This window comes from Hemitrygon akajei, chromosome 5 (genome assembly GCF_048418815.1).
Source record: "Hemitrygon akajei chromosome 5, sHemAka1.3, whole genome shotgun sequence".
NCBI classification, from domain to species: Eukaryota; Metazoa; Chordata; class Chondrichthyes; order Myliobatiformes; family Dasyatidae; genus Hemitrygon; species Hemitrygon akajei.
Genome location: NC_133128.1, coordinates 171,974,999 through 172,001,760, shown reverse-complemented (window position 1 = coordinate 172,001,760; position 26,762 = coordinate 171,974,999). Strand labels below are relative to the sequence as shown.

General features: G+C 39.0%; 1 protein-coding gene across 7 annotated transcripts in view; it reads left to right on the top strand.

Annotated features, from left to right (window-relative positions):
• The window catches only part of rapgef4a (Rap guanine nucleotide exchange factor 4a), a 271,696-nt gene that overhangs the window by 219,245 nt on the left and 25,689 nt on the right, over positions 1-26,762 (top strand). For all 7 annotated transcript variants that reach the window (XM_073047209.1, XM_073047211.1, XM_073047210.1 and 4 more), the window contains 8 exons: positions 441-531; positions 1,236-1,386; positions 4,830-4,918; positions 10,003-10,039; positions 10,300-10,378; positions 11,656-11,802; positions 16,634-16,731; positions 19,945-20,070. In XM_073047209.1, coding sequence (XP_072903310.1) covers positions 441-531; positions 1,236-1,386; positions 4,830-4,918; positions 10,003-10,039; positions 10,300-10,378; positions 11,656-11,802; positions 16,634-16,731; positions 19,945-20,070 — 818 coding nt within the window. The remainder of the gene's footprint in view (positions 1-440; positions 532-1,235; positions 1,387-4,829; positions 4,919-10,002; positions 10,040-10,299; positions 10,379-11,655; positions 11,803-16,633; positions 16,732-19,944; positions 20,071-26,762) is intronic.

The window sequence follows — 26,762 nt, the reverse complement described above, 5'->3', positions numbered from 1 at the left end:
GACACTTGCATCGCCACTTTTGGCATGATGTACTGTGTCATAGTAACACAGATCCAAAGTCTTTGCATTTTTGTCCTATTTATGGTGCTTAGCAAATAATGTACATGTTGATGTCATCATAGGGTTTGTAAAGCATAACTGGGAAATGTTGGCGTGATCATCTGAGAAAGTGGTTTCTCAAATTTCCAATGGCAAGATTTCAAGAGGAAATGTGGACAGACAGTGCAAAACATGTCATAATTTATGTTGCTCACTGATATTGCCCAAAAATTGAGTGCGAAGGAGTTTTCTCTGTCCAGTTTCCAGGCAAAATTGTTTCTGCAATATGACAAAATTCTTTTGTGTGGTTGCATTTTCAGGATAAGTATGATATTTTCCAGCTAAACTACCATGATTCTATATTTTTTACAAAGTAAAAATGTTTTCATTTTTGTTTTTAGTTATTTTAGCAGATCCATTCGTTGATGACTTTGTTCTGATGTACTGCACCTTCATGCAACACAGCCAGCTTTTCTCAGCTCTAATGGCTCAATATCCTTTTTGTTTGTAATAAATGCATTATAATTCATCAAGTACTGTTCCCATGGATTATAATAGGAATTGTTCAAAATAGAGTACTTTGGAGAACTATATATAGATGACAGACATGGTTATTACTCAAATGCTTGATTGAGACATTAAATCTGCAGAACAAAACGAGAATTACAGGTGAGTACTGTGCACAAAATATCTGTATGAGCCTTTGATTCTGACAATTATATACAAGCTCTCAGCATAATTGCAGTGCCAAAAATAGATTAGAACTTGTAGTAACCCATTCAACACTGGAATCAATTAGCAGCTCAGGTTTCTTGCCCTTGTTTTCTAACTTGTAATTGGAAGTGTGTTTTTGTTCCACCAAGAAGCGACCTGGTTAGATTAGGGGACAGTTAAATGCCCATATTATTTCACAATGCGATTTAATGTCTCCCTCAAATATCAAATAAAACCTTTGGTGTTTTACTCATAAACAAACTATAATTTTTAGCCAGGATGATCTATACGTCTGTGTATTCTTATTGTCTTTTGTCATGGCTGTAATTTTTATTTTGGATAAATAACATTTGCAAAGCATTTGTAATTATGGCAGAAATAGGAAAATTTAGATACATTGTGAAGTGGGGTCCGAAACACTCGACTGGGTGTACTTCAGTTTTACAGGCATTCTGTTATAGATTTCCTTAATATATGTGCACTTACCATGCAGAAGCATCGCAAGGCACCGAACAGGAAAAAATGGACTACGCTCTCAATAACAAGAAACGCGTCATCCGCCTTGTCTTGCATTGGGCAAATGTATATGCAGATCTCTTGCAGGAGGAAGAAACTGCTGTAGCATTTCTCGAAGTGAGTGATGCAGCCAGACACAAAGTGACACCACATGCATTTGCTGTTAGGAAAATAACCTTTTCTCCAATGCAATTATAAAATGTGAATGCATTTTATCTCCGGTATTTTCGTAGATTTTTAAAGCAATATTTAGGACACGTTTCCCATAGTTATTTCTGTAAAGCAAGTTGCATGGACTAAGATCATAAGATCGTTTTCAAGTTATTTCCAGATTTTGATTTCTGGTTTGTTACTTAAAGGAGAGTAATTGGAATCTCAATCAGGTTTAATATCACCAGCCTATGTCGAGAAATTTGTTGACTTTGCAGCAGCAGTACAATGCAATACACGACAATATATATTAAAAACTGTGAATTACAGTAAATATATATAATAGTTAAATAAGTAGTGCAAGAACAGAAATAAGTATTAGTGAGCTAGTGTTCAATGTCCATTCAGAAGCTGCGTGGCAGAGAGGAAGAAGCTGTTCCTGAATCCCTGAGTGTGCTTTCAGGCGTCTGTACCTCCTTCCTGACAGCAACAATAAGAAGAGGGCATGTCCTGGGTGGGGGGTGGGGGGGGTCCTTAGTGATGGATGCTGCCTTTTTGAGGCACTGCTCCTTGAAGATGATTATTGATAAAGTACTCTTAATTAGGCAATATTTGAACCTATTGCCGTATTTATATTTAAACTGACTAATAATAGTGTCACTGATATAATGCATGAATGCACAAGAATATCTTTTTTTTTGAAGTAATGAGCACTGTAGGTAAAGGGGAACTGGTGGATGTAATATATGTTGATATCCAGAAGGCAACTGATAAGATGCTACAAAAATTGGTTGTGGAAAATAAAAGCTCAGGTACATAATAGTCTTCATAGAAGATTAGCTACCCAATAAAAATGGAGGGTAAGCACAAATGGGTCTTTTTATTGGTTGTCATGGTACAACAATGGTGCACCACGAGATTCTGTCTAGAGGCTATAGCTTAAAGTTATATAAATGACTCAGATGAAGGTGCTGAAAATATGGTTGCTAAGTATTCTGATGATGTAGGGAGGGAAGTTGCGAAGACTCAAGGATATTACAGAGCGATAAGAGACAGCGCACATAAGTGAGAAGATGGAATATAATGTAGGAAATAGTCAATTTTGGCAGGAAAAATAAAAAGAAGGATATTGTTTGAAATGATGAGAGGTAGCAGAGCTCTTAAGTGCAGAGGTATCTTGGTATCCCAGTCCTTGATTTTCAGAGGCTAGCATGCTGATACGAGAAGCAATTCTGCTGGCTATGAAAATTTCCTCATTAATTGTGGAGGGCGTGAATATAAAATGGGGGAGGTATTGCTTTGGTTATTTGGGGCATCAGTGAAGGCACATTTGGAGAATGCAATGCATATAGTATTAGCCTCCTTCTTTAAGGAAGGTGTAAATGGCCAGAAGAAATTTGGAAAAGGTTTACTAGACTAATAAGTGGAATGAGTTGTTGTATTTTGAGGAAAAGTTGGATAAGCTAAGCTTGTAGCTGCTGGGGTTCAGAAGGAGGAGAGGGAACTTGAATAAATTCAGATAAGCTGGAGGAAAAAGCTGTTGTCGCAAACTGAAGAGGAATATTTATAATGTACAAAGAGGAATGTAGTGCTTCCACACTGAAGGGCAGGTAAAATAGAAAGGAAAAGCACTGTGGCCAGTGCAGTTTCCTTCCAGACACCAAGTTAGATGGCAAGAGCAGACAAAGTACATACCCAGCAAAAGATGGCTCAGATCGCAATGCCGTACAAGATGGGCAATGAAATCTTTGAATTTGCAGCAAGCAAATTGTTCCTGATCAGACTCAATTCTTGATATTTGCTTTACAAATATCATTTCTTACAACAGACTCTTTTTCTGAAGTTTGTATTAGATAGCATATTATTACAGCTATCCTGTCATTACATAATAATTCCAAACAACCAAAGGCAAATGATCCTTTTAAAATTTCCCTTCTGGTGCAATAACTATTCTTTAAGGACTTCTTTTACCTTGTCTTTAACGTCGATATCTGAGACATTTGTTAAGATTTTTTTGAAATATAATTGGAGTTAAATTAAACTATTAAATACATGCTTAGAATACCAGAAAATTTGTTTTCATTTTCCTGAGAACCATTTTAGACTTCTCTATAAAAGAAAAGGTAATTGCCAATATCACTGCTTCTTAGCAACTGACACTAACAAAGATCTGTGATACTATAATTATCCTTCTGCCCGAAACCAAACATGATGAAAGCTTAAACTGAAATAATTTTAATTTCACAGATTTAGCCTTCTTCCTTTTCTATCAATTTCTCCTATAAGCTTTGGATTCAATAATTAGTTGAGTGAATGTGTTAATGGACTAGCTATGTGATACAAATGTAGTTAAGTCAATAGTAAACTTTAGTGCATTGAAACTATAATTATTGTTTGATTTGCATTTGCTTCCATGCCATTCGCAAATGTTGATTGTATTTTTTTAGTGAAGCGATGTGTGAAAATGTAGCCATGGACATTTTAAAAATAATTATAGGGTATGAACATAAAGTTCAAAAGAAAGCTACCCAGTTAAACACTAGATGGTGCACGTGTGTCATCTGTAGAAAATATTTTGTATCACAGATAATTGTGCACTATCTGCAAGTTTAAATCAAGGTTGTAGACAGATAAGTGCCTATTCATGAACCAAGAAAGTATAAAGTTTGCACTGTATCCCAGACTTATCGCTCTAGAGAAATTTCTAGTGTATGGTTTTTGTGTGACTATGTTATGTCATTTAATGAATTGTTTGGATATAGTGCGATGCCAGACAACAAATAGTGGATGGACACCCGAATATGTGATATGTGATGCGTGATAGGTGATATCTTGTCATGATTTTATCAAGTGGTTTATTTCACTATTGCAAAACTGGGAAGACAGTGGCTTGTACGTAAGTTAAAATGAGGACATATTATTTGCTGTTTTCATTCGGTTAAAATTTATGCATCATCATTAATTTTTTCTTTCCCCATACAGAGGATGTTGAGGCACATTCTGAACATCTATCATTCTGTATCAGGTTTTAAATTAAGGGAGTAATTGGAAGTCACATTCTTTGAGTGCATTTTTTATCTGCTTAAAGCAAAACACAGTTAAAATTAAACAAATTAAACCTTCCTACTAAACTCAATACAATATCTTAGTGTGATTTTGATTATTCTTTTATCATACAGTTTGAGAAGAGATTAATCCATATTAACAGTTACCATTAACAGCATTTAATATGTAACATATCACTGAATTGTCCAACAATTATGCTGAAATAACCCAATGGCTTTGTTGACAACAGCGTGGAATAAAATCCCTTTTCACTATTCAGGGATTTTTAATGAAAATAACAAAATAGGAAATCATAGGTTTAAAATTTTAATGTATATATAAGATTAATTCTCAGACTTTTGCAGGAATTCTACGTGTCTGTGTCTGATGATTCAAGGATGATTCCTGCTTTGAAGGAACAACTCCTAGAACTGGAGAAACCAGTAAAGCAAAAGTGAGTATTTTTCCTCATTATTTATCATTTGAAAAGTTTGTTTTATAAAGCCAAACCTTTATCTTTACATTTTGTTCAAAGTCTCAAAATGTTCACAGAGTCTCCCTCTATAATTGAATTTTGGCTTAAGGAGAAGATTGCATTTTAAAACCAATTGTGGAATACCTATTTAAATACATTAAAATTAGAACTGACAGGATAAAGTAATCTATTTTAAAATCTACAACATCAAAATCTGAAGGGAAGAGACAGCTTCTTTGGAATTTTAAATGCCAGAGATTGTGTGGTAGTAATGAAGACTTGTCACTAGAATTTCTAGCCCCAACTTCTTCTGGCAAACTTTTATCTAATGAAATAAATAGAGTAACTGGGCTGTGCTCACAGTAATTGAATTGTGAGCAGATGGTAAGGTGTCATTTGTAGGAGAGATATTCTGGCACTGTGATTGTGCATGTGATCTAACTGGTGCAGATTCCGGCAATTAATGTGCGATTTGTGTATAATTACTGTGAACGCTGCTGGCCTTTCCACAACAGCTACAGCAAAATCTGGCCACATACCCACGGCAGTGTGAAAGTTAAAAGCCCAATTGTGAATGCCATCATCGACGAGATAGAGGGCAGGAATGTGGTGGAATGTTCTCCACACAGAAACAAACAGCCTGTTTGATTGGTATCCCATCCACCACTCTGAAAATTTGTTTCCTCTACTACATCACACTGTGATGACTTGTATACCATTTACAGTCTACTTTAGCAGCACCTCCAAGGCTTTGTAACCTCTACCAGCAAGAAGGACCAGGGCAATGAGCACATGAGAACACCACCAGCTACAAATTTGCCCTTGAGGCACACACCATCCTAATTTAAATAGATTACCATTCCTTTGGACTGTAGTCATGGAAATCCCTATTGTGGGAGGACTAGAACATAGCTCCTTACCACTTTATTTGACAGTAATTGGAGATGGCCATTAAATTCTGGCTTGAATCTTTCAAAAAATAAATAAAGGAAAATCTTTTTGCATATCATATCATTTTCTTGCTTGTTAGTCGCTTCTGTTTTGGCTTTCAGGGAGAACTGGGTAAATTCTCAAACTTATTTCACATTGAAACTTTTGCTTGAAGTGTACTTTTGCTGATTTTGTATTTATTGGAAATGTGGAGGTAGAGAAAGAGAAACGAAAAGCCGACCCTTTGTCCCAACACGTTTGTGCCAACAATCAACCATTCTTTCACACCAAGCATAGATTAATCACATTTTTACTTTCCTCCACTTTCTCTTCACTCCCCTCTGCACCCCACCCCAAAATAAATTTCTGCACTCACCTACACACCGAGAGCAATTTACAGTGACCAATTAATCTACCAACCCTCACATCTGTGTAACGTGGACTGAAACCTGAGGAAATCACCATGGTTACTGGGAGAATGTGCAAACTCCACACAGACAAGATCCAAGGTCAGGATGAGACCTGTGTTTCAGGGACTCTAAATCAGCAGCTTTACTAGCTTCACTGTGCACTGTCAGTCATGTCCAGTACAGAGCTTATAATATAGGCATCTTGATTGTCTGAGCTCAGTCATTTAATCTGAAATACTGGACAATGACCTCACAACATCCTAAGATTCTTAATTGCATTGGCATTAAAGTAATTTTTGTCATTTATAAAATTGAGCATAACGCAACAGTAATCTAAAAACATCTCCAGTTAAGTTTGAGAGCTGCCATTTCTTTAAAAATAGGTTTTTAATAATGTGGGAATCCACTGATTTATTTGTTTTCCATATAGAGAGCGAAGTTTCTGCATGAAGTTTAGAGTCTATGAATATAACTGCCTTTGCTTTTGCTCGAGAGCAATATTTATTAAACTTCTAATCACTAAAATGCTTCAGTTCAATTCAATTTTGAGAGTTAGGTTAGAATAATTTCATCCAGATTAATATTTGTTTGGACCTTGAATTAATATCAGCAAGTAATGATTCTTTTTTCTTTTGCTGCCGATTGATAGCTGTTCTTGCAGAGGATAGATAGAAATATGAAACACAGAAATATTGAAGAAAGAGTTTGTTTCTGGTGAACATTCTCTCAACCTTAGAAACAGAGAAATGAAATAAAGAGACAAGTCCACTTACATAGAAACATAGAAAATAGGTGCAGGAGTAGGCCATTTGGCCCTTCGAGCCTGCACCGCCGTTCAGTATGATCATGGCTGATCAACCAACTCAGAACCCTGTACCTGCTTAGCCACAAGGGCCATATCTAACTCCCTCTTAAATATAGCCAATGAACCGGCCTCAACTGTTTCCTGTGGCAGAGAATTCCACAGATTCACCACTCTCTGTGTGAAGAAGTTTTTCCTCACCTCGCTCCTAAAAGGCTTCCCCTTTATCCTTAAACTGTGACCCCTCGTTCTGGACTTCCCCAACATCGGAAACAATCTTCCTGCATCTAGCCTGTCCAATCCCTTTAGAATTTTATAAGTTTCAATAAGATCCCCCCTCAATCTTCTGAATTCCAGTGAGTATAAGCCTAGTCGATCCAGTCTTTCTTCATATGAAAGTCCTGCCATCCCAGGAATCAATCTGGAGAACCTTCTTTGTACTCCCTCTATGGCAAGAATGTCTTTCCTCAGATTAGGGGACCAAAACTGCACACAATACTCCAGCTGTGGTCTCACCAAGGCCTTGTACAACTGCAGTAGAACCTCCCTGCTCCTGTACTCAAATCCTCTTGCTATGAATGCCAACATACCATTTGCCTTTTTCACCGCCTGCTGTACCTGCATGCCCACTTTCAATGACTGGTGTACAATGACACCCAGGTCTCGTTGCACCTCCCCTTTTCCTAATCAACCACCGTTCAGATAATAATCTGTTTTCCTGTTCTTGCAACCAAAGTGGATAACCTCACATTTATCCACATTAAATTGCATCTGCCATGAATTTGCCCACTCACCTAACCTATCCAAGTCACCCTGCATCCTCTTAGCAGCCTCCTCACAGATAACACCACCGCCCAGCTTCATGTCATCCGCAAACTTGGAGATGCTGCATTTAATTCCCTCGTCTAAATCATTAATATATATTGTAAACAACTGGGGTCCCAGCACTGAGCCTTGCGGTACCCCACTAGTCACTGCCTGCCAATCTGAAAAGGTCCTGTTTACTCCCACTCTTTACTTCCTGTTTGCCAACCAATTCTCTATCCACATCAATACCATACCCCCCAATACCGTGTGCTTTAAGTTTGCACACTAATCTCCTGTGTGGGACCTTGTCAAAAGCCGTTTGAAAATCCAAATATATCACAAACACTGATTCTCCCCTATCCACTCTACTAGTTACATCTTCAAAAAATTCTATAAGATTCGTCAGACATGATTTTCCTTTCACAAATCCATGCTGACTTTGTCCGATGATTTCACCTCTTTCCAAATGTGCTGTTATCACATCTTTGATAACCGACTCTAGCATTTTCCCCACCACCGATGTCAGGCTAACTGGTCTATAATTCCCCAGTTTCTCTCTCCCTCCTCTTTTAAAAAGTGGACTTAAAAAGTCCAATCCTCAGGAACTAATCCAGAATCTAAGGAGTTTTGAAAAATTATCACTAATGCATCCACTGTTTCTTGGGCTACTTCCTTAAGCACTCTGGGATGCAGACCATCTGGCCCTAGGGATTTATCTGCCTTTAATCCCTTCAATTTACCTAACACCACTTCCCTACTAACATGTATTTCCCTCAGTTCCTCCATCTCACTAGACCCTCGGTCGCTTACTATTTCCGGAAGATTATTTATGTCCTCCTTAGTGAAGACAGAACCAAAGTAGTTATTCAATTGGTCTGCCATGTCTTTGTTCCCTATGATCAATTCACCTGTTTCTGACTGTAAAGGACCTACATTTGTCTTGACCAATCTTTTTCTTTTCACGTATCTATAAAAGCTTTTACAGTCAGTTTTTATGTTCCCTGCCAGCTTTCTCTCATAATCTTTTTTCCCTTTCCTAATTAAGCCCTTTGTCCTCTTCTGCTGGTCTCTGAATTTCTCCCAGTCCTCAGGTGTGCCGCTTTTTTCTGCTAATTTATATGTTTCTTCTTTGGACTTGATACTATCTCTAATTTCCCTTGTCAGCCACGGGTGCACTACCTTCCCTGGTTTATTCTTTTGCCAAACTGGGATGAACAATTGTCGTAGTTCATCCATGCGATCTTTAAATGCTTGCCATTGCATATCCACCGTCAACCCTTTAAGTATCATTTGCCAGTCTATCTTAGCTAATTCACGTCTCGTACCTTCAAAGTTACCCTTCTTTAAGTTCAGAACCTTTGTTTCTCAATTAACTATGTCATTCTCCATCTTAATGAAGAATTCCACCATATTATGGTCACTCTTACCCATGGGGCCTCGCACGACAAGATTGCTAACTAACCCTTCCTCATTGCTCAATACCCAATCTAGAATGGCCTGCTCTCTAGTTGGTTCCTCGACATTTTGGTTCAGAAAACCATCCCGCATACATTCCAAGAAATCCTCTTCCCCAGCACCCTTACCAATTTGGTTCACCCAATCTATATGTAGATTGAAGTCACCCATTATAACTACTGTTCCTTCAATAAATTTTTCCAACAAATTTAATGCAATTTTCTTAGTCGCATTGTTTTGGCTACTGATTTATTTTCAGCAAAGATATTTTTCTTTATAACTGATTAGCCCACTGCTCTGTTACATCCTTGAATTAATTTTTCTTATTATTTGTCAGATCTGTTCTCTTTTCTGTTGAATTCTTGTATGTTGACATGGGAACTTTCTCATCTGCTCACTGGTTTCCTGGATTACCTGCTGCCGATGGCATATTTCTCGATGTTATCCAGTACTGCTGGATGTTTGGGTTCCTGAGTTACTTTCATCTCTTCGGGGTGATGACGCCGAAATCATTTGTTCTGCCATTGACTAGCATGAAATTTTGGCAACAGACATGATACTCGTATCATTATAACATATTTTCTCTAATTAATATCTGTGTCCCTCTTGGCTGTAATTATGTTGTACCAGCTAACAGTGAACTTCTTTCGCTCAAATAGCTCTGAAGAAGGAAATGGCAAGACATCACAGAAAAAGGTACCGTTATAACCTTTTAAATTTAAAACATTTATTTTACTGAATAAAAATATTTGATGAAAGCCTTTTCCTCAAAATGTAGACTTATTGTGCATTTGTTAATATTATGAGTACTTTGTTTGAAAGCTTAACTACTTTTATTAATATATGTATATATAATGAAATTAGATCATCATCAGTCCATAATGTCGCTTTCTGATTGTCAGGTCTTTGAAACTTCATCTCAGTAAAGGATAAAACTATTCTTTGTATGATTACAGCACAAAGTTATTTTACGACAGTTTAGTTTTGGTGAAGATAGACTTCAAAAGAGACAGCCCATAAGAAGTACGAATGAAAGTAAGTTCAAAGTGTTTCTTTATCAAATACACCGATAAAATGCTGTATTTATTTTCACCCTTCATTGATTTGTGAAGCATTTGCCAGGATATGATTACAGAGATGCTAAAATAGTGTTTTGTTCCTTAGCTACTGGAGAGATAAGACCATTCAGAAAAAGATTGCATTTTAAAACCGATTGGGGAATAACTATTACTTCAAAATTAGAACTGACAGGATAAAATAATCTATTTTAAAATCTACAACATCAAAATCTGAAGGAAAGAGACAGCTCCTTTGGTTTTTGAGGCTGTGCCCTCTAGTTCTGGATACCCCCACCACAGGAAACATCCTCTCCACATCCACCTTACCGAGTCCTTTCAACATTCGGTATGTTTCAATGAGATTCCCCTGCATGCTTCTAAATTCCAGTGAGTACAGGCCCAAAACTGCAAAACACTTCTTGTATGTTAACCCCTTCATTCCCAGAATCATCCTTGTGAACCTCCTCTGGACTCTCCAAGTGTGGCCTGATAAAGCTTCAGCATTATCTCCTTGTTCTATTCCCCTTGAAATAAATGCAACATTGCATTTGCCTTCTTTATCACAGACTTAACCAGTGAAATAACCTCTGGGAGCCTTGCACGAAGTCCTTTTTCACCTCTGATGTTTGAATTTTCTCCCCATGTAGTTAACAGTCTGCACTATTCATCTCTTGAAAAATCTTAGGCCTTCGGTAATGCACAAGTATTTAAAGTTACTAGCAAGAAAGATCTAGAAGTTACTCATTTTAAATCAAGGACATGGGGTTGAATCAGATAATTAACCTGTAGAACAAGATTCAGAGTGATGCAGTAGCAACTGACATTTCACTGTCTTTTCAATATAATATTGGAAGCAAAGTCAGAGGCATATATCGCAGATTAAACTTGCAGTCCTGTACATTAGCTAAGCAGTGGTATGCTTGTTAACTTGATTTAGGCCCACTGATGGTTTTGTTCATCAGACTCCTTGATTTGGTCTGCGTCACACCTGCAGTCTGTTATTTAGAAGACTTCAGCAGTGCTGGCCAGTCTAGAAATGGTTAAGAAGGGGCCACTTAGGATTAGATAGTTCCATTCTAGGTTGGCGAGCACTGATCCATGGCGTGAACCTCCTGTTGGCTGATGCCAGATGCCAATCCATCTGCCACACAGTCTTCTCTTTTAGTTCTTGGGGTTGCAGACTCAATTAGTTCTGTGTTGTGGGATTTTCCGTGCAGTCTCACAAAGTTGTTAAATCGTACATGTTATTTCTAGTTCTCTTTAAGGTTTACTGCCTTGATCATACTTACATCACAATCCGAGTCCAAGTAGCAGCTTCTGTGAGAGACGTCATCACTGCAGTTATAGACAAACTTGGATCACTGGAAGACCCCATTCTTGTGAAAGTGACCTCAGCTGGAGGTATTATTTTTCATTTGCAATACCAGACAAAGTTTATAAAGTTTTTATATCTCTCGTGCAGGTTCCTGAAATTGCAGTTGTTCTAAATTACTGTATCAATAAAATAATTTATTTTAAAACGACTGTCTATTTGTGTTTTAAAAAGACCAAAGTTAGAGACCACATGCCACTTGACTGCCCTTCATCTCAAAAACCTTGACAAAAACTTTTTCCTTTCAAGTATAGGTTCAACATTTTTATACAGTCGCCTCTTGCTGTCTTGTGAGCATGCAAAGTTACTTTCTTTATTTTTAGATATCCAATGATGTGTTTGTCTGTTTTGTTCAATTCATGTTGTCTTTCCTTTTCCATTCTCAATAAATCCACAGTGCAGGATTGGCAATAGTTTTATTCGTTGATTAATTGATCTTCTCTATGAAAGCTACGTAATGAAATGTTTTATCAATAGTACTGGTATTGAACTGTAAAGAAACATTGATATTGGTCTAGCTGAGATGAGGGAAATGTTTCTGTCATACAGCTAAATTGACATAGGTATTTCAAATAGTAGTTAGTCCATAATACCATGAGACATAGAAGCAGAATCAGGCCACTCAGCCCATCAAGTCTTCTCTGCCATTCTATCACAGCTGATTTATTATCCCTCTCAGCTCCATTCTTCTGCCTTCTCCCCATAGCCTTTGTCGCTCTGACTAATCAAGAACCTATCAAGCTCTGCTTTAAATATACCCAGTGATTTGGTCTGCAAAGTCATCTGTGGCAATGAATTCGCCACCTTCTGACTAAAGAAATTCCTCCTTATCTCTGTTCTAAGTGGGCACCCCTCTATTCTGAGTCTGTGTCCTTTTGGTCCTAGAGTCACTCACTGTAGAAACGATCCTATTCCACATGCACTCTATTTCGGCCTTTCTATATTTGATAAGATCCAGTGAGATGCCACTCGTTTTCGAAACTCCAGCAAGTACAGGCCCAAAGCCATCAACCTCTGAGGGTCTAACCAGGTCCCAACATATTGCTGCAATTATAAAGAAGGCAAGACAGCGACTATACTTCATTAGGAGTTCGAAGAGATTTGGTATATCAACAAATACACTCAAACTCTTCTATAGATATACCGTGGAGAGCATTCTGACAGGCTGCATCACTTCTAGTATGAAGGGGGCGGCAGCTACTGCACAGGACCGAAAGAAACTGCAGAAGGTTGTAAATCTAGTCAGCTCCATCTTGGGCACTAGCCTACAAAAGTACCCAGGACATCTTGAGGGAGCGCCCAGGACATATACTTTTCTCACTGTTACCGTCAGGTAGGAGGTACAGAAACCTGAAGGCACGCACTCAGTGATTCAGGAACAGCTTCTTCCCGTCTGCCATACAATTCCTAAATGGACATTGAATCTTTGGACACTACCTCACTTTTTTATCTAATATACAGTATTTGTCTTTGCACACTTTTTTAATCTACTCAATATATGTAATTGCTTTACTTGTTTATTATTATTTTTTTCTCTGTACTAGATTATGTTTTGCATTGAACTGCTGCTACTAAGTTAACAAATTTCACATCACATGCCAGTGATTCTGATTCTGATTCATACATTAACCCTTTTATTCCCAAAATCATTCTTATGAACCGCCTCTGGACACTCTCCAATGCCAGCACATCTTTTCTTAGATAAATATGTGCTAGCAACTCTGCTCACAGTATTCCAAGTGTGGTCTGACCAATGCCTTATGAAGCCTCAACATTACATTCTTGCTCTTGTATTCTAGTCCTCTTGAAATGATTGCTAACATTGCATTACCATCCTTACCACTGACCCAACCTGCAAATTAACCTTTAGCGAATCCTATGCAAGGACTCTCAAGGCACTTTGCACCTCTGATGTTTGAATTTTCTCCCCACTTAGAAAATAGTCTGCACCTTTCTTTCTTGTACCAAAGTGCATGACCATACATTTCCCTGCACTGTATTCCATCTGCCTCTATTTTTGTTCATTTTCACAATCTTAGTCCTTCAGCAGACTCCCTGCTTCCTTAACACTACCTGCCCTTCCACCTGTCATCATATCATCCACAAACGGTGATAACTCAATCAAATCTGTCATCCAAATCATTGACATATAACATGAAAAGATGTGGCCCCAACACCAACCCCTGTGGAATACCACTAGTCATTGGCAGCCAACCAGAAAAGGCACCCTTTATTCCCACTCTTTGCCTCTTATTTTAATAGTTTCAATCCTATTGGATTGAGAATCAGGAAATTTGATGAAAGAATATGTATTTGTATCTTGATTATAAATGTACAGTACATTGCAAAAAAATTCTGCAAAGCAAACATGCTTTCAAAAATAATGAAATGAAAATATTCCAAATATCAAAAAAAATACTATAAGGAGTAGTAAACAGGAAAAAAAACTAAACTAAATCTAATCTAAATCAATATTTGACGTGATTACCCTTTCCCTTTCAATTCTCTTGGACAGTGTTGTGCAGTTTTATAAGAAAATCAGCTGGTACGTTGCTCCAAGCATCTTGGAGAACTTGCCACAGTTCTTCTGCTGACTTTGGCTGTCTCGCTTGCTTCTGTCTCTCTAGCTAATCCTAGACAGCCTCGATGACGTTGCGATCAGGGTTCCGTGGAGGCTATACCATCTGTTGTAGAACTCCTTGTTGTTTTTTCACTGAAGGTAGTTCTTTATGTCCTTGGCCGTGTGTTTGGGGTCATTGTCCTGCTGCAGAATGAAGTTGGCTCCCTGATGGTACTGTGTAATAGATGAGAATCTGCTTGTACTTCTCAGCACTGAGGATTCCATTAATTCTGACCAGATCACCAACTCCATTTGCAGAAATACAGCCCCAGGCCCGCAGAGAACTGCTGGCTGCAGGCACTCAGCTCTTCTACAGACATACTGCCTCCTGCTTGAATCAGAAATTTCAAGTTTTAACTCATCAGTCCAGAGCCCTTGCTGCCGTTGTTCAGCACCTCAGTTGGTGTGTTTTTGCGTGTAGGTGAGTCTCTTGGCTTTGTTTCCACTTTGGAAGAATGGCTTTTTGGCAGCAACTCTTCCATGAAAACCACTTCTGACAAGATTTCCCTGGACTGTAGAGGGGTGAGGGGTGGACTTGGGTTCCAGTAGTTTCTGTGAGTTCTGTGCTGGACTTCTTCCGATTTAGAAGGAACATTTTGGTTGATGTACCTCTCATCAGCTGCACTCAGTTTCCGCGGCCAGCGACCGTGTTTCTGATCTTCAACCTTGCCTATTTCTTTGTGCTTCTTCAGAAGAGCTTGGACAGCACATCTTGAAACTCCTGTCTGCTGTGAAATTTCTGCTTGGGAGTGACCCTGCTGATGCAGGACCATCTACCTTGCATCTTGTTGCTGAGCTAGCTCTCGCCATGATGTAAGAGTTAATGATTTGAAGGTTAATCTGTCACATCTGCCACACCCTCACCTTTTTAGTTTGGTTGTCCTTCACCCAGTTTGAGTCCTTCTAGAAACCTTTTCTGTTGCAGTTAACCAGTTTAGTTCATTCAACTCTGTGTCATTGCTCATTAGCTTCCTGTCTGTTATCTTTGTTTAAATATGCACTGGGCTATGTACCTACAAAGTAATCCAGCTTTTATTTGAAAAGTGATGCATTATCTAATATATTACTTTCTTTAACAAAATACAACAATTTCTCTTTTTCATTTAATTTTTTTGGAAAATGTATGTTTGGAAATCGAAAATTTGCTCACTTTGCTGCCACACTAATGCAGAAAATGAAAAAAATTAATCATCTAAAACAAAAATTGTATTAAAAAAACACCTAGGGTGCCTAAGACTTTTGCACAGTACTGTAAATTCAGATTTCCATAAAAATTAAAGTTTCAACGTGTCTTTCTAGACTACAGGGATCCAGATCATTAGATCCTGCTGGAGCTGATCTTTAGCTGAATCCTGTAAATGCTACATTAAATGGACATGACTTTGTGATTCATTTACCCAATTCCATAATTCATTGACTAAAACATACTAATTTGCACTTGCTTTCTATCAACTGGAATGGAAAGTTGTTGCTGTAGTTTTTATTAAAAATGAAGTTGGGAGTCACAATAAACTACTCATTAAGCTGAACGAGTCAGCCAAACTGCAGTTCATTACAATATTCAGGCTGAATATTACAAAATAGGTTATTAATGTTCAGATCACATTTTGCAGTAAAATTTCACTAGTAATAGTAATGTAAATGTATATGCAAATAACTATTCTGCTTCAATTTATTTTTGCCTTTTTAAGCTTCTTTCTGTGATCCAGTGTTATTTAGACAAGCGATCAGGTTGGTAGCCTAACTTCAAGGCTTAGTCAATGTCACTCTCAATCTGGTAGTCTAATTGGTTATTGTAAATTATCCTTTAGCATAGGTAAGTGCCAAAATAATTGAAGGAGAATGAATGGATATGTAAGAGAAAATGAGTAGTTGGGTCTCAGGGAAGAGACTGATGGGATTGCTCTGCGGAGAGCTGGCATGGACCAGACAGGCCAAATGGTCTCCTTCTGTGTCTTAAATAAGATCATGGAAATAGAACATTATGCCAAATGAATATCTCATCCAATTAATCTGATTTCATCTTTTCCATTTTCTCAATAGGAAGAATTGTTTGTTCAATTAACTTCTTTTTCTGGTTCAGAAAGGGTATACTGTACCATATTGCGATGTGGTCCCAGTGTGCTTGAGCACTTGAATCAGTGATATCTCAATATTCTAAAATAAATAAAAGATTGTATCATGGAAAGAAAAAGATAATGTCATTGATGTTCACTTTAATTGTTCCTCATTTATTTCAGAAAAAATGGTATTGAATCCAAATGATGTTTCAGTTTTCACGACAACCAATGTAAATGGACGTTTGTTTGTTTGTCCAAGGGAACAATTTGACTCTCTGGTATGTATCTTCTGAATCAGGTTTGCATATTTGTCACATTGTGTACAAGCTCTCTTATACCCTGTTGTAGAATGGAAATATACCTTAGTTTTTAAAATGTACTGTACACATTATGAATAGACATTAATCAACCATATATAGATTTGCCTTTGCAACTGATCACCCAAACTGATAAACATTTCAATTACTTCACTTAAACTCTTTACAAGTTTAAGTGAATCAGTAAGATTCGACTTTGCTGTTATTTAGCTCTCTAATGTCAAATGAATGATAGCGCTGCTGGGAATTTAGTCAGACAGGTTACTTATTTAATCTTTTCATACTAGGATTTCAGTGTAGATTACAGTTTGTTTATCAACTTCCTGTCAGCTAATGATATTAGGTGACAAATAACAATCTTAGCTGAGATAATATGAGGCTAAGTTGAATACTGTGTAGTATTAGGGTTTCCATGATCCCTAAATTACATACCTTAAACTCTAGAGTCCCCATGCAGAAATAATTGGAGATTAGTCTTTTATTTACATCCACACCTTTAAACATACTGAATAATAACTTCTGAAGGCTGAGGATTTGATCTTCTGGTTCATTAGTCTGAACTGTGTTTTTCCAGATTTGAAGTGAGGCAGCAATTTGTTAACTTCCAAGAGAAAACAACAACAAAAAAGACAGGAGAAAGATCAAACACTGAACATAAAATCAATGTAAAGGAGTTTTGGGAGAACTGTTAAAGTTGTTGGGAAAATGGAGGAAAGTCCTGAGGAGAAGATCATCTGCACCAAACTGATTTTTTAATATACAGAAACAGTAAAGGGCCAGACCAGGCCGAGTATCCACCCTCTCCTCCCCACACGATTCATACAGTCACACCAACCATTTGCAGACTCGTAGGTCAAATTAAGCTCTAGGCCTCTGTGCCTGAAGCTCATTTTACTCAGCAAAGGTGTTCAAGGTTCTGGTTCTGTTCTCCAAATTGCTTCTCTTTCTTCCTACCAAGTTGTAACTCTCCACATTTGTAACCATTAAATTTCAGTTGCCATTTATCCTCCCTTTCCACCAGTTTCTCCATTTCTCCTTCAAATCTATTACTTTCCTCCTCACAGGTCACCACACACCCAAGTTGTGCGTGATCAGCAGTGTGAAAGTTGAGCTTGTAAGGGTATATTAGGAAAAGTGCTGCCCTGAGCTGACCCTTATGAAACACTAAGCACTTCCAGTCAGTCTTACTGTTTCCCATTTCCTTGCCAATGTTCTATCCATGCTGCTATTGCCTCTTATATTGCACCTTTGATCACCATAACATGACATCTAATCATCTTCCTTTTGGAAGCTCTTACTGTCAGAGGCCTCGACAACTATTTCCATGTGATCATCAGGCATTTCAAAACAGCAGAAATAGAAAATTGGGGAGAGTTTCATTTCAGCTGTACTGAAACCTGAACTCCATGTTCCCCACTTACAAACTGCCAAAACCTGTTGGTGTGTGTTCTTTTCAGCTGGTGGTCTCTCTGGAAGTGCTAGTTGAAATAGAGTTCACACAGTCGTCAAGCACAGAAACAGCCCTGTTGGCCCACAGTGTCAAATTTTATTGATCCCAATTCAATCCTATTTTATTGATTCTTGATTCCCCTGGCATATAAAGATCTTCTAAACTAGCATTAGAGATATTTGTACTGGACAATTGAGCAACCATGGCAGAGAATTCAAAAAACAATTACTTGAGCCATAGGAGGGATTAATTCTTAACTGGAGACTGAATTCCCTAGGTCTATAGACAGATGAAAACAAGTTTCAAGTCTCAACCAATAGAATTTAATTTGAAAATGGTAATAATACCTTTCAAGGAATGCCCAGTCTTCTGAATCTACGTAATGCAGTTGGAAATGGAAATGAGGTCTCCAGATTTGCAAACTACTGCTGTGGCTGAATCTGACTCTCCTTTTTACTTGATCACAATTTAACAAAACATAGATGGAACTTAATCAAAGGATAAATAGAAATATAGCAGTGTGTGGAAAAAGCAAAATATGTCAGATAATAGAAATCAGAAACAAAGCAGGTGTTGAAAATATACCATAGGTCAAGCTGTCATGAAGAAAGAAACTGAGTTAATGTTTCAGTTTGATAACCTTTCATTGGAACACTGAACACAACTTATTTAAATAGGAGTTAGTTGAACATGGAGTTATTGACACAAATGCATGGGACACATTCTTGAGGTGAAAACTAATTTGTAAAAAAAATGGGTAAGCTTAAATATAAGATGGTAACAGTGGATAATTAAGTTGGATGGTTTTGGGAGATCATAAACAAGAGAAAATCTGCAGATGCTGGGAATACAAGCAACACACGCAAAATGCTGGAGGAACTCAGCAGGCCAGGCAGCATCTATAGAAAAAAAGGTCCTACCAAAGTGTTTTGGCCCAAATATCGACTGTACCTTTTTCCATAGATGCTGTCTGGCCTGATGAGTTCCTCCAGCATTTTGTGTGATTTGGGAGATGATTTCTGCTTAATTGGTGGCTTTAGAATCCCTGAAATAGAAATTAAGCTGCTACACATGTGGATCACGGATTTCCAGATTTCTCAAATTAATTACACAAGGTTGCAACAGGAAAGAGAAAGTTAAGAGTCAGAAGTAATTATTTACAGCTTTTTCCAGACATGCTGATTTTCTGACACTTTGGTGAAATGAAGGGAATTCTTCAAATCACGTGAGTTGCTCTGGCTCATTTAGTCTGATGGTCAAGAATCGATCTATGATGGTGGTCAAGAGCTTTCTATATCAGTAAATTGGAGGAAAATTAATTTTGCTGGGAAATGTTGAAGAGCAGAAGGTGGCCCATTATGTTAATAGGGAACATTGGTAAGCATTGTGCCAATTGGCCCATCGGTGCAATATCTTCCTGTGAAGCAGTAAGGGGGCTTATAAAGAATCTGCACAGATGTTACTCATAGTTTTAAGTATGTCAGACCAAATATTTAGGCATCAAGATACTGTATATAAGGGCACTGTCATCCCTGACTTCTGTTGAAAATTCTTTCTCGTCAAGGATCATTTTTTAATGACTATCCTCTAAAATACCTTTTTTTAATTCATAAACCCTGTCCTGAGGAATTTGGAAAAACACAAGTGCATCTTTCCAGCAGATTTGAAATGCAGGTTCGATTGTATATCTATTGATAATTTTTATTTGGTTTGGTCCTTTCCAGATGCCACTGCCAGATCAGGAAGGTCCATCTGTGGGAACAATGGCAACCTTTGAGTTGATGAGTTCTAAGGACTTAGCCTACCAGATGACAATTTATGACTGGGAGTTATTCAATTGTGTACATGAGGTACAGTATGAGTTTCAGTGTAACCATACAAAACTACTTTTAGTTTTACCCATTCATGAATGATCATAGAAAAATCATACCCAGTAAACATGTATTCAGCTTCAGCAATAGAAATATACTTTTGTTTGGTCCATTATCTTTGGAAGAGCTGTTTATTTTGTGCCATACTGTATCTTTTCTGAATGTTTTTTTTCAAATGTTTGTCCATTTGCTTTTTAACAAATTACTGAATTGACTGCACTTTGATGTCTATGGTAGGATGGCTTGTTAGTTTCCTGCATCAAGAAAAATTCTCTTGAGCTCCTCATTCTTTTAGTATGAAATGAAATGTAAATCTTCTGATTTTCATTCCCTGGCAATTCATTCATTAGTTGGTAAAAATTTCCCCTATTGACTTTATTGAACCTGCAGAGACTCATGGGGAGGTGGGTTTACTTATCACCTCTGGAGCTTCCACATCAAACAACTCATTCTCCACAATTTCTTCCATCTTCAATGGGATCCTACCACCAAACACACCTTTACCTCCACCCATTCCCCACTTTTTGCAGAGATCTCTCTCTCTGTGATTTCCTTGTCCATTTGTCCCTCCCCACTGATCTCCCACCTGGCAGTGATCCCTGCAATCGGAAGTGCTACAACTGCCTAGTCACCTTCTCCCTCACCAGCATTCAGGGCCCAAAACAGTCCTTCCAGGTGAGGCAATACTTCACCTGCGAGTCTGTCAGCTTGTCTGTGGTACCCAGTGCTCCCAGTGCTGTCTCCTCGGTAAAACCTGACGTAGATTGGAGAACCACTTTGTCAAGCAGCTTCACTCCATTGCACAGGCAGAATTTCCCAGAGGCCAAGTATTTAAATTCCACTGCCCAATCCCACTCCGACATACTGGGCCACAACCTCCTCTACTGCCACGATGAGGCCACACTTGGCCTGAAGGAGCAAAAACTCGTATTCCAGCTGGGGAGCCTCCAACCTGATGGAATAAACATCAATTTCTCTAAATTCTGGTAATTTCTCCCCCATTCCTCTCCTCTCTTTTTCCATTCCCAATTTTGACTCACCTCTTACCCCTTCTCTTCTCCTCGTCTGCCTGTCATTTCCTCCTGGTGCCCCTCCTCCTTCCTATGGTCCACTCACCTTCCCATCAGATTCCTCCTTCTCCAGCTCTTGACCTTTTCCGTCTTTCACCCCCCCCCCAACTTCACACTTCATCCCCCAATCACCTACCTTCCCCCTCACAAGGCTTCACCTATCACCTTCTAACTTGTACGTCTTCTCCACCCCCACCTTCTTATTCTGGCTTCATGTTGAGTCCTGTTGAAGGGTCGCATCCTGAAATGTGAACCATTTATTCCTTTCCATGGATGCTGCTGAGTTCCTCCAGCATTTTGTGTTTCATTGAACCTCATGATTAGACCTCTTCTTAACCTTATCCATCATAGCGAAAAGTGCCACTCTTTTTCTTCTAACCCCTCCCCGTTCCCTCTGAGGCCTGGCCACCTGCCCATAAGTCATTGCTGGATGTATAAAAATCACAAAATCATGTTTCAGCAGTATAAAACTTTGCCTAGGCCACGTTTGTAGTTGAGTGTGCTGATCTGGTAGCTGCGTCACAGGAAGATTGTGGAGGCTTGGAGAGGGTGCAGAAGAGGTTCACCAGTATGTTGTCTGAAGTAGAGGGTATTCACTAATTAGGAGAGATAGGACAAAATTAGATTGTTTTCTCTGGAGCATCAGAGACTGAGGGCTGACTGGATAGAAATACGTAAAATCATAGAAACATAGAAAACCTACAGCACAATACAGGTCCTTCGGCCCACAGTTGTGTGGAACATGTCCCTACCTTAGAAATTACTAGGCTTACCCATAGCCCTCTATTTTTCTAAGCTCCATATATGATGCACCATCAATAACTCACTCTGAGACGTAGAAGTGAGATATCGGCTTTTATTGACTGGAAGAATGAACAACACAACATCCTGGAGAATGAGGGCCGGCCTCAGGCCTCATTCGCCTTTATACAGGGGTTTGTGGGAGGAGCCACAGGAGCAGTCAGCAGGGGTCTGTTGGGAGCAAACCACTCTGGTATATGTAGTTCACCACAATATACCTATCCAGAAGTCTCTTAAAAGACTATCTTATCCACCTCTACCACCATTGCCGGCAGCCCATTCCACGCACTCACCACTCTCTGAGTAAAAAAACTTACCCCTGACAGCTCCTCTGTACCTACTCCCCCACACCTTAAAACTGTGCCCTCTTGTGCTAGCTATTTCAGTCCTGAGAAAAAGCCTCTGACTATCCACACGATCAATGCCTCTCATCATCTTAAACACCTCAATCAGGTCATCTCTCATCCTCCGTCGCTCCCGAGGAGAAAAGGCCACGTTCACTCAACCTATTCTCATAAGGCATGCTCTCCAATCCAGGCAACATCCTTGTAAATCTCCTCTGCACCCTTTCTATGGCTTCCACATCCTTCCTGTAGTGTGGCGACCAGAACTGAGCACAGTACTCCAAGTGGGGTCTGACACATTGCTCTGAAATGATAACACCAAAGAATTTTAAATTGCTGGCCCTCTCCACTTCTGATCCCTTGATGAGAACTGGCTCAGAGACCTCTGGTTTCCTCCTCCTGAAGTGAATAATGGGCTCCTTGGTCTTGTTGACAATGAGTGAGAGGTTGTTGTTATGGCACCACTTAACCAGATTTTCAATCTCCCTCCTATATGCTAATTCATCACCACCTTTGACGTGGCCAATGGCAGTAGTGTCGTCAGCAAACCTAAAAATGGAATTGGAGCTCAGCTTAGCTTCTCAGTTATAAGTGTAAAGCACGTAGATCAGGGGGCTAAGCACACAGCCTTTTGGTGCACCGGTGCTGATAGAGATTGGGGAGGAATCCAAATTGACTGGGGTCTGCAAGTAAGGACATCAAGGATCTAATTGCACAACGAGGTGCAATTGAACTGAACTTTTCCCCAGCATGAAAATACCGAATACTAAGGGCATAGTTTAAGGCGAGAGGGTAAATTTTAAAAGGAGATTTACGAGGCAAGTTTTTTCTACACGGAGGCATAGGTGACTGGAATGTGCAGTGATGGAGCTGATCTGATTGCAATGTTTAAGAAGTACTTAATAAAATACATCTAAACAGTGGGAAGGCATTGCACCTGGGGGAAATCTGTGCTACATGAGAGCTAGCTCTGCTGTGCTACAGAAGACAAGAGGCAGCTGCAGACTGAGAGACTGAACACCAAGAAACCGCAGGCACCACTTGCTCGTGGCCACACAGCACCAGAACATGTGGATCCCAGATCGGCCCCTGCAGCCAACCTTAGGAGAACCTGTTACTTGACTTTAGCGTTGCTACTAATAGGCACATAAACAGGCAGGGATTGGAAAGGCATAGACAATGTGCATGTAGATACGATTAGCTTAATTTGTTATCATGCTGAGTGGAGACATCTTGTTTTATGTTCTATAGTAAATCACTAACATACCCTCTACGTGGGCTCCAGGGTGAGGGTGTGAAGACGACACTTACTGTACCTAAGCCAAGTCAGATAAAACATTATGTTTTTGCTTTTAGAAAGAGAGCAGAAACTGGTATATCACCTTTCACACCCAAATACTTTTCGAACCTTTACAGCCAATAGATTTCTTTGGAAGCTTTATTGTTGTTATAACATTGAAGCAACTGCCATTCTGTGCTCAGCAAGGTGGAAGTAAGTGGCTGATAAGAGTGCATTGAGTAATTTATTATAGTCAGGGCACCAGAAGAACACTAAGGTGGAGATAAAGGGTCCATTTTCTTTGAAATAGTGCCTTTGAACCCTGTTATCTTCACCTAAGAGCACAAATGGGGCTTCAACTGATAACAATATCTCTGCAATCAGTAATGCACCAATGGAGATTATGCCTAAATTGTGTGCTCAGGCCTCTGTCTACAATGGGATTTATATCCAGCCTTTAGGGGGTTTTACAAACTGTCCCATTGTTGTCACTTTTTTGCTCATGTCAAAGCATTAAATCTTGTGACTCCAAATGCTAATTATGCAGTTTCACCAACAGGACCTAATCCCCCATTGGGAGATTAGAGTAAGGGGGAAAAAGAGAGAGAAAGAGAACCAGACTAAAATTATAGATAGGGATGGGGTAAGGGGGGGCAGGGGTATCAACGGAGGTCTGTGAGTTGAATGTTCATGCCGGCAGGTAGGAGGCTACCTAGGCGGGAGATAAGGTATTGCTCCATCGACCTGTTCATGCCGGCAGGTAGGAGGCTACCTAGGCGGGAGATAAGGTCCCATGTTATAATCTCCCCCCAGCCCTACCTTTCTTTCTCTTTTATTTCCCATAATTCTCCACCTTCCCCCTAGCCCATTTCCCTCCAGCCTATCACTTCCCAGCTCTCTACTTCATCCCTCCCCCCACTTCTTATCCCCCCTCGACCATCCCATGTTACTTCACTCCTGATGAAGGGTTTCGGCCCGAAACGTCGTCACTACCTCCTCCCATAGATGCTGTCTGGCCTGCTGAGTTCTGCCAGCATTTATTTCCAGCATCTGCAGATTCACTCATGTAGTCTTATTTATGTCAGTGATCATAAACCTGATTCTGATTTCAGCCTTTAGTTTTGTTTCCAGTTTTTTCTGGCTGTAAAGAGGTTCTCAAGACACACTGCAACTTGCAAGCAAGTTAGTTCAAGTGAGTTTACACTTTTACATGAATGGTCACATTTAAGTGTTTCTGCAGCATGGACTCGGTCATTTTATTCCTGCCGTTTTTATTTCACCACTGCATAACCTTTATCGTTATTAACCTTATAGTTATGAGAGCCTAGATGCAAGATAATATCTCTGCACTTCCTGAACTTGCAGCCTGAAATTTCATCCACTCCACTTAAATGTCATTAAACTGACATTGGCCTAGGAAAGCTGGTGATACCACAAAATCGATGACCTTCTTAAAAGAAAGATTAAAATGTTGTCATACAGTGCAAAGGAACAGTGTTTCACATCAAAATGAATGTATGTTTAAAGCACAGATCCTTGGTACATTGCCAGGAGCAGTGAATGCCTTAATTTCTATTTTTAGAGGTTCATTCATATTAAAATGAAGTATGTCTCATGGAAGTGCATATGTTGTCAGACAGGAATTGCAATTCAGTGAAAAAGATTCCTCAATGTTGATAATGTTCATAATTTTCATATTATAACCCCCTTTAATTTTATGTGTAAAACATATTTTTGCACCATGTTTAAATGTGAAACAAAAACTCTATTAATAATCTTTGCCAGTTCTGGTCTTGTGCATGGTGTGCTGGATTCTGCTGTCAATCAGCTTGTAGTTTAGATTATGAACTACTGAATATACTCATTAAACACAAGAGAAGCAGCAGCAGAGAGAGACTATTTTCAGTGAATTTTAAATCATTTATATTCCCTCCTCAAATGTAAAAAAATAATTAGGTTAAGTTGCTAACCTGGAATAAATCTCTTGCACTTAATGGATTTGTAAAGTCCTTCAGTTCTCCATGAAGCCTCTTCATATGTACTGCTGAAAATAAATGATGATTTGAATGAGAAGGCCCAAGCCTGGGCAAGGAGCCATCAATTTCCCTTCGTGGGCCAGTCCACAAGACCTCTTTTCCAGAAAAACTGGATCGATTTCATCCATTTCAGGAACAAACTGCATCAAATATGTACCATGTACCCTTGCATTCGTGCCCCAGCATCAAAAGGATATTTCACATTGCGGACATTTGAAGTTGCCTTAGACTTACCAATTAAGTTGATTGACTTGGTTTCTCTTAAGATGAAATTCAGATTCAGATTTATCCGAAATACATGGGCAGCTGATAAAATATAATTGCTGAATAATCATTGAAAAGTTGCTTTAATTATTTTGTAGAAATTGCAAATAATGTTTAGTATTAAATTTGGTCTGTAGTCATCCTTGCCAAGCTGGTGGATTGTAGACTCAGTGTTTCTCTGAAATCTTTTGTGCAGGTAGACTGATAGATTATTTAAGATGTCATTGCGGTGACAGATCATAGTCTCATAGATAATGAAAGAAGTATTCTTGTGCCTGAATGTGTGATCAAACTTGTGTCACATAAATAACCTAAAATTAGCAGCTGCTTACACATGCCTCCCACACACTGCTTTATCCAGCCTGATAGGTGCTTCCTTATAACTAGTAATATCATTACTGTGATAAATAAGAGTATGATTTTTGGTTTTGTAGTACTTCCAAAATTTTACCATTTTCTATTCAAAAATTGCTGGCTGAAAACAGAATAGGAGTGAACTAGCAAATGCAGTGTGTCTGTTCATTTGTTGAGATACAGTGCCCTGTGAGCTGCACCGGCCTGCACTCCCATGATTTAATCTGAGCCTAATCACGGGACAATTTACAATGGCCCATGAACCTATCTTTGGACTGCGGTAGGAAACCGGGGAACTCAGAGGAAACCTATGCGTGTAGGTGTAGGTGAACACCATGGGTGTTCGTACAAACTCCTTACAGGCAGCACTAGGAATTGAACCCTAGTCACTGGTACTTAAAGCGTTGTGCTAACCACTACACTACCATGCAAGTTCTGTCAGTATGTGAAAAGGAAGTAATTTGCAAAAAAGCAACATAAACAGAAGATACTGGAAGTGTTCAGATAACATCCAATAGAAACC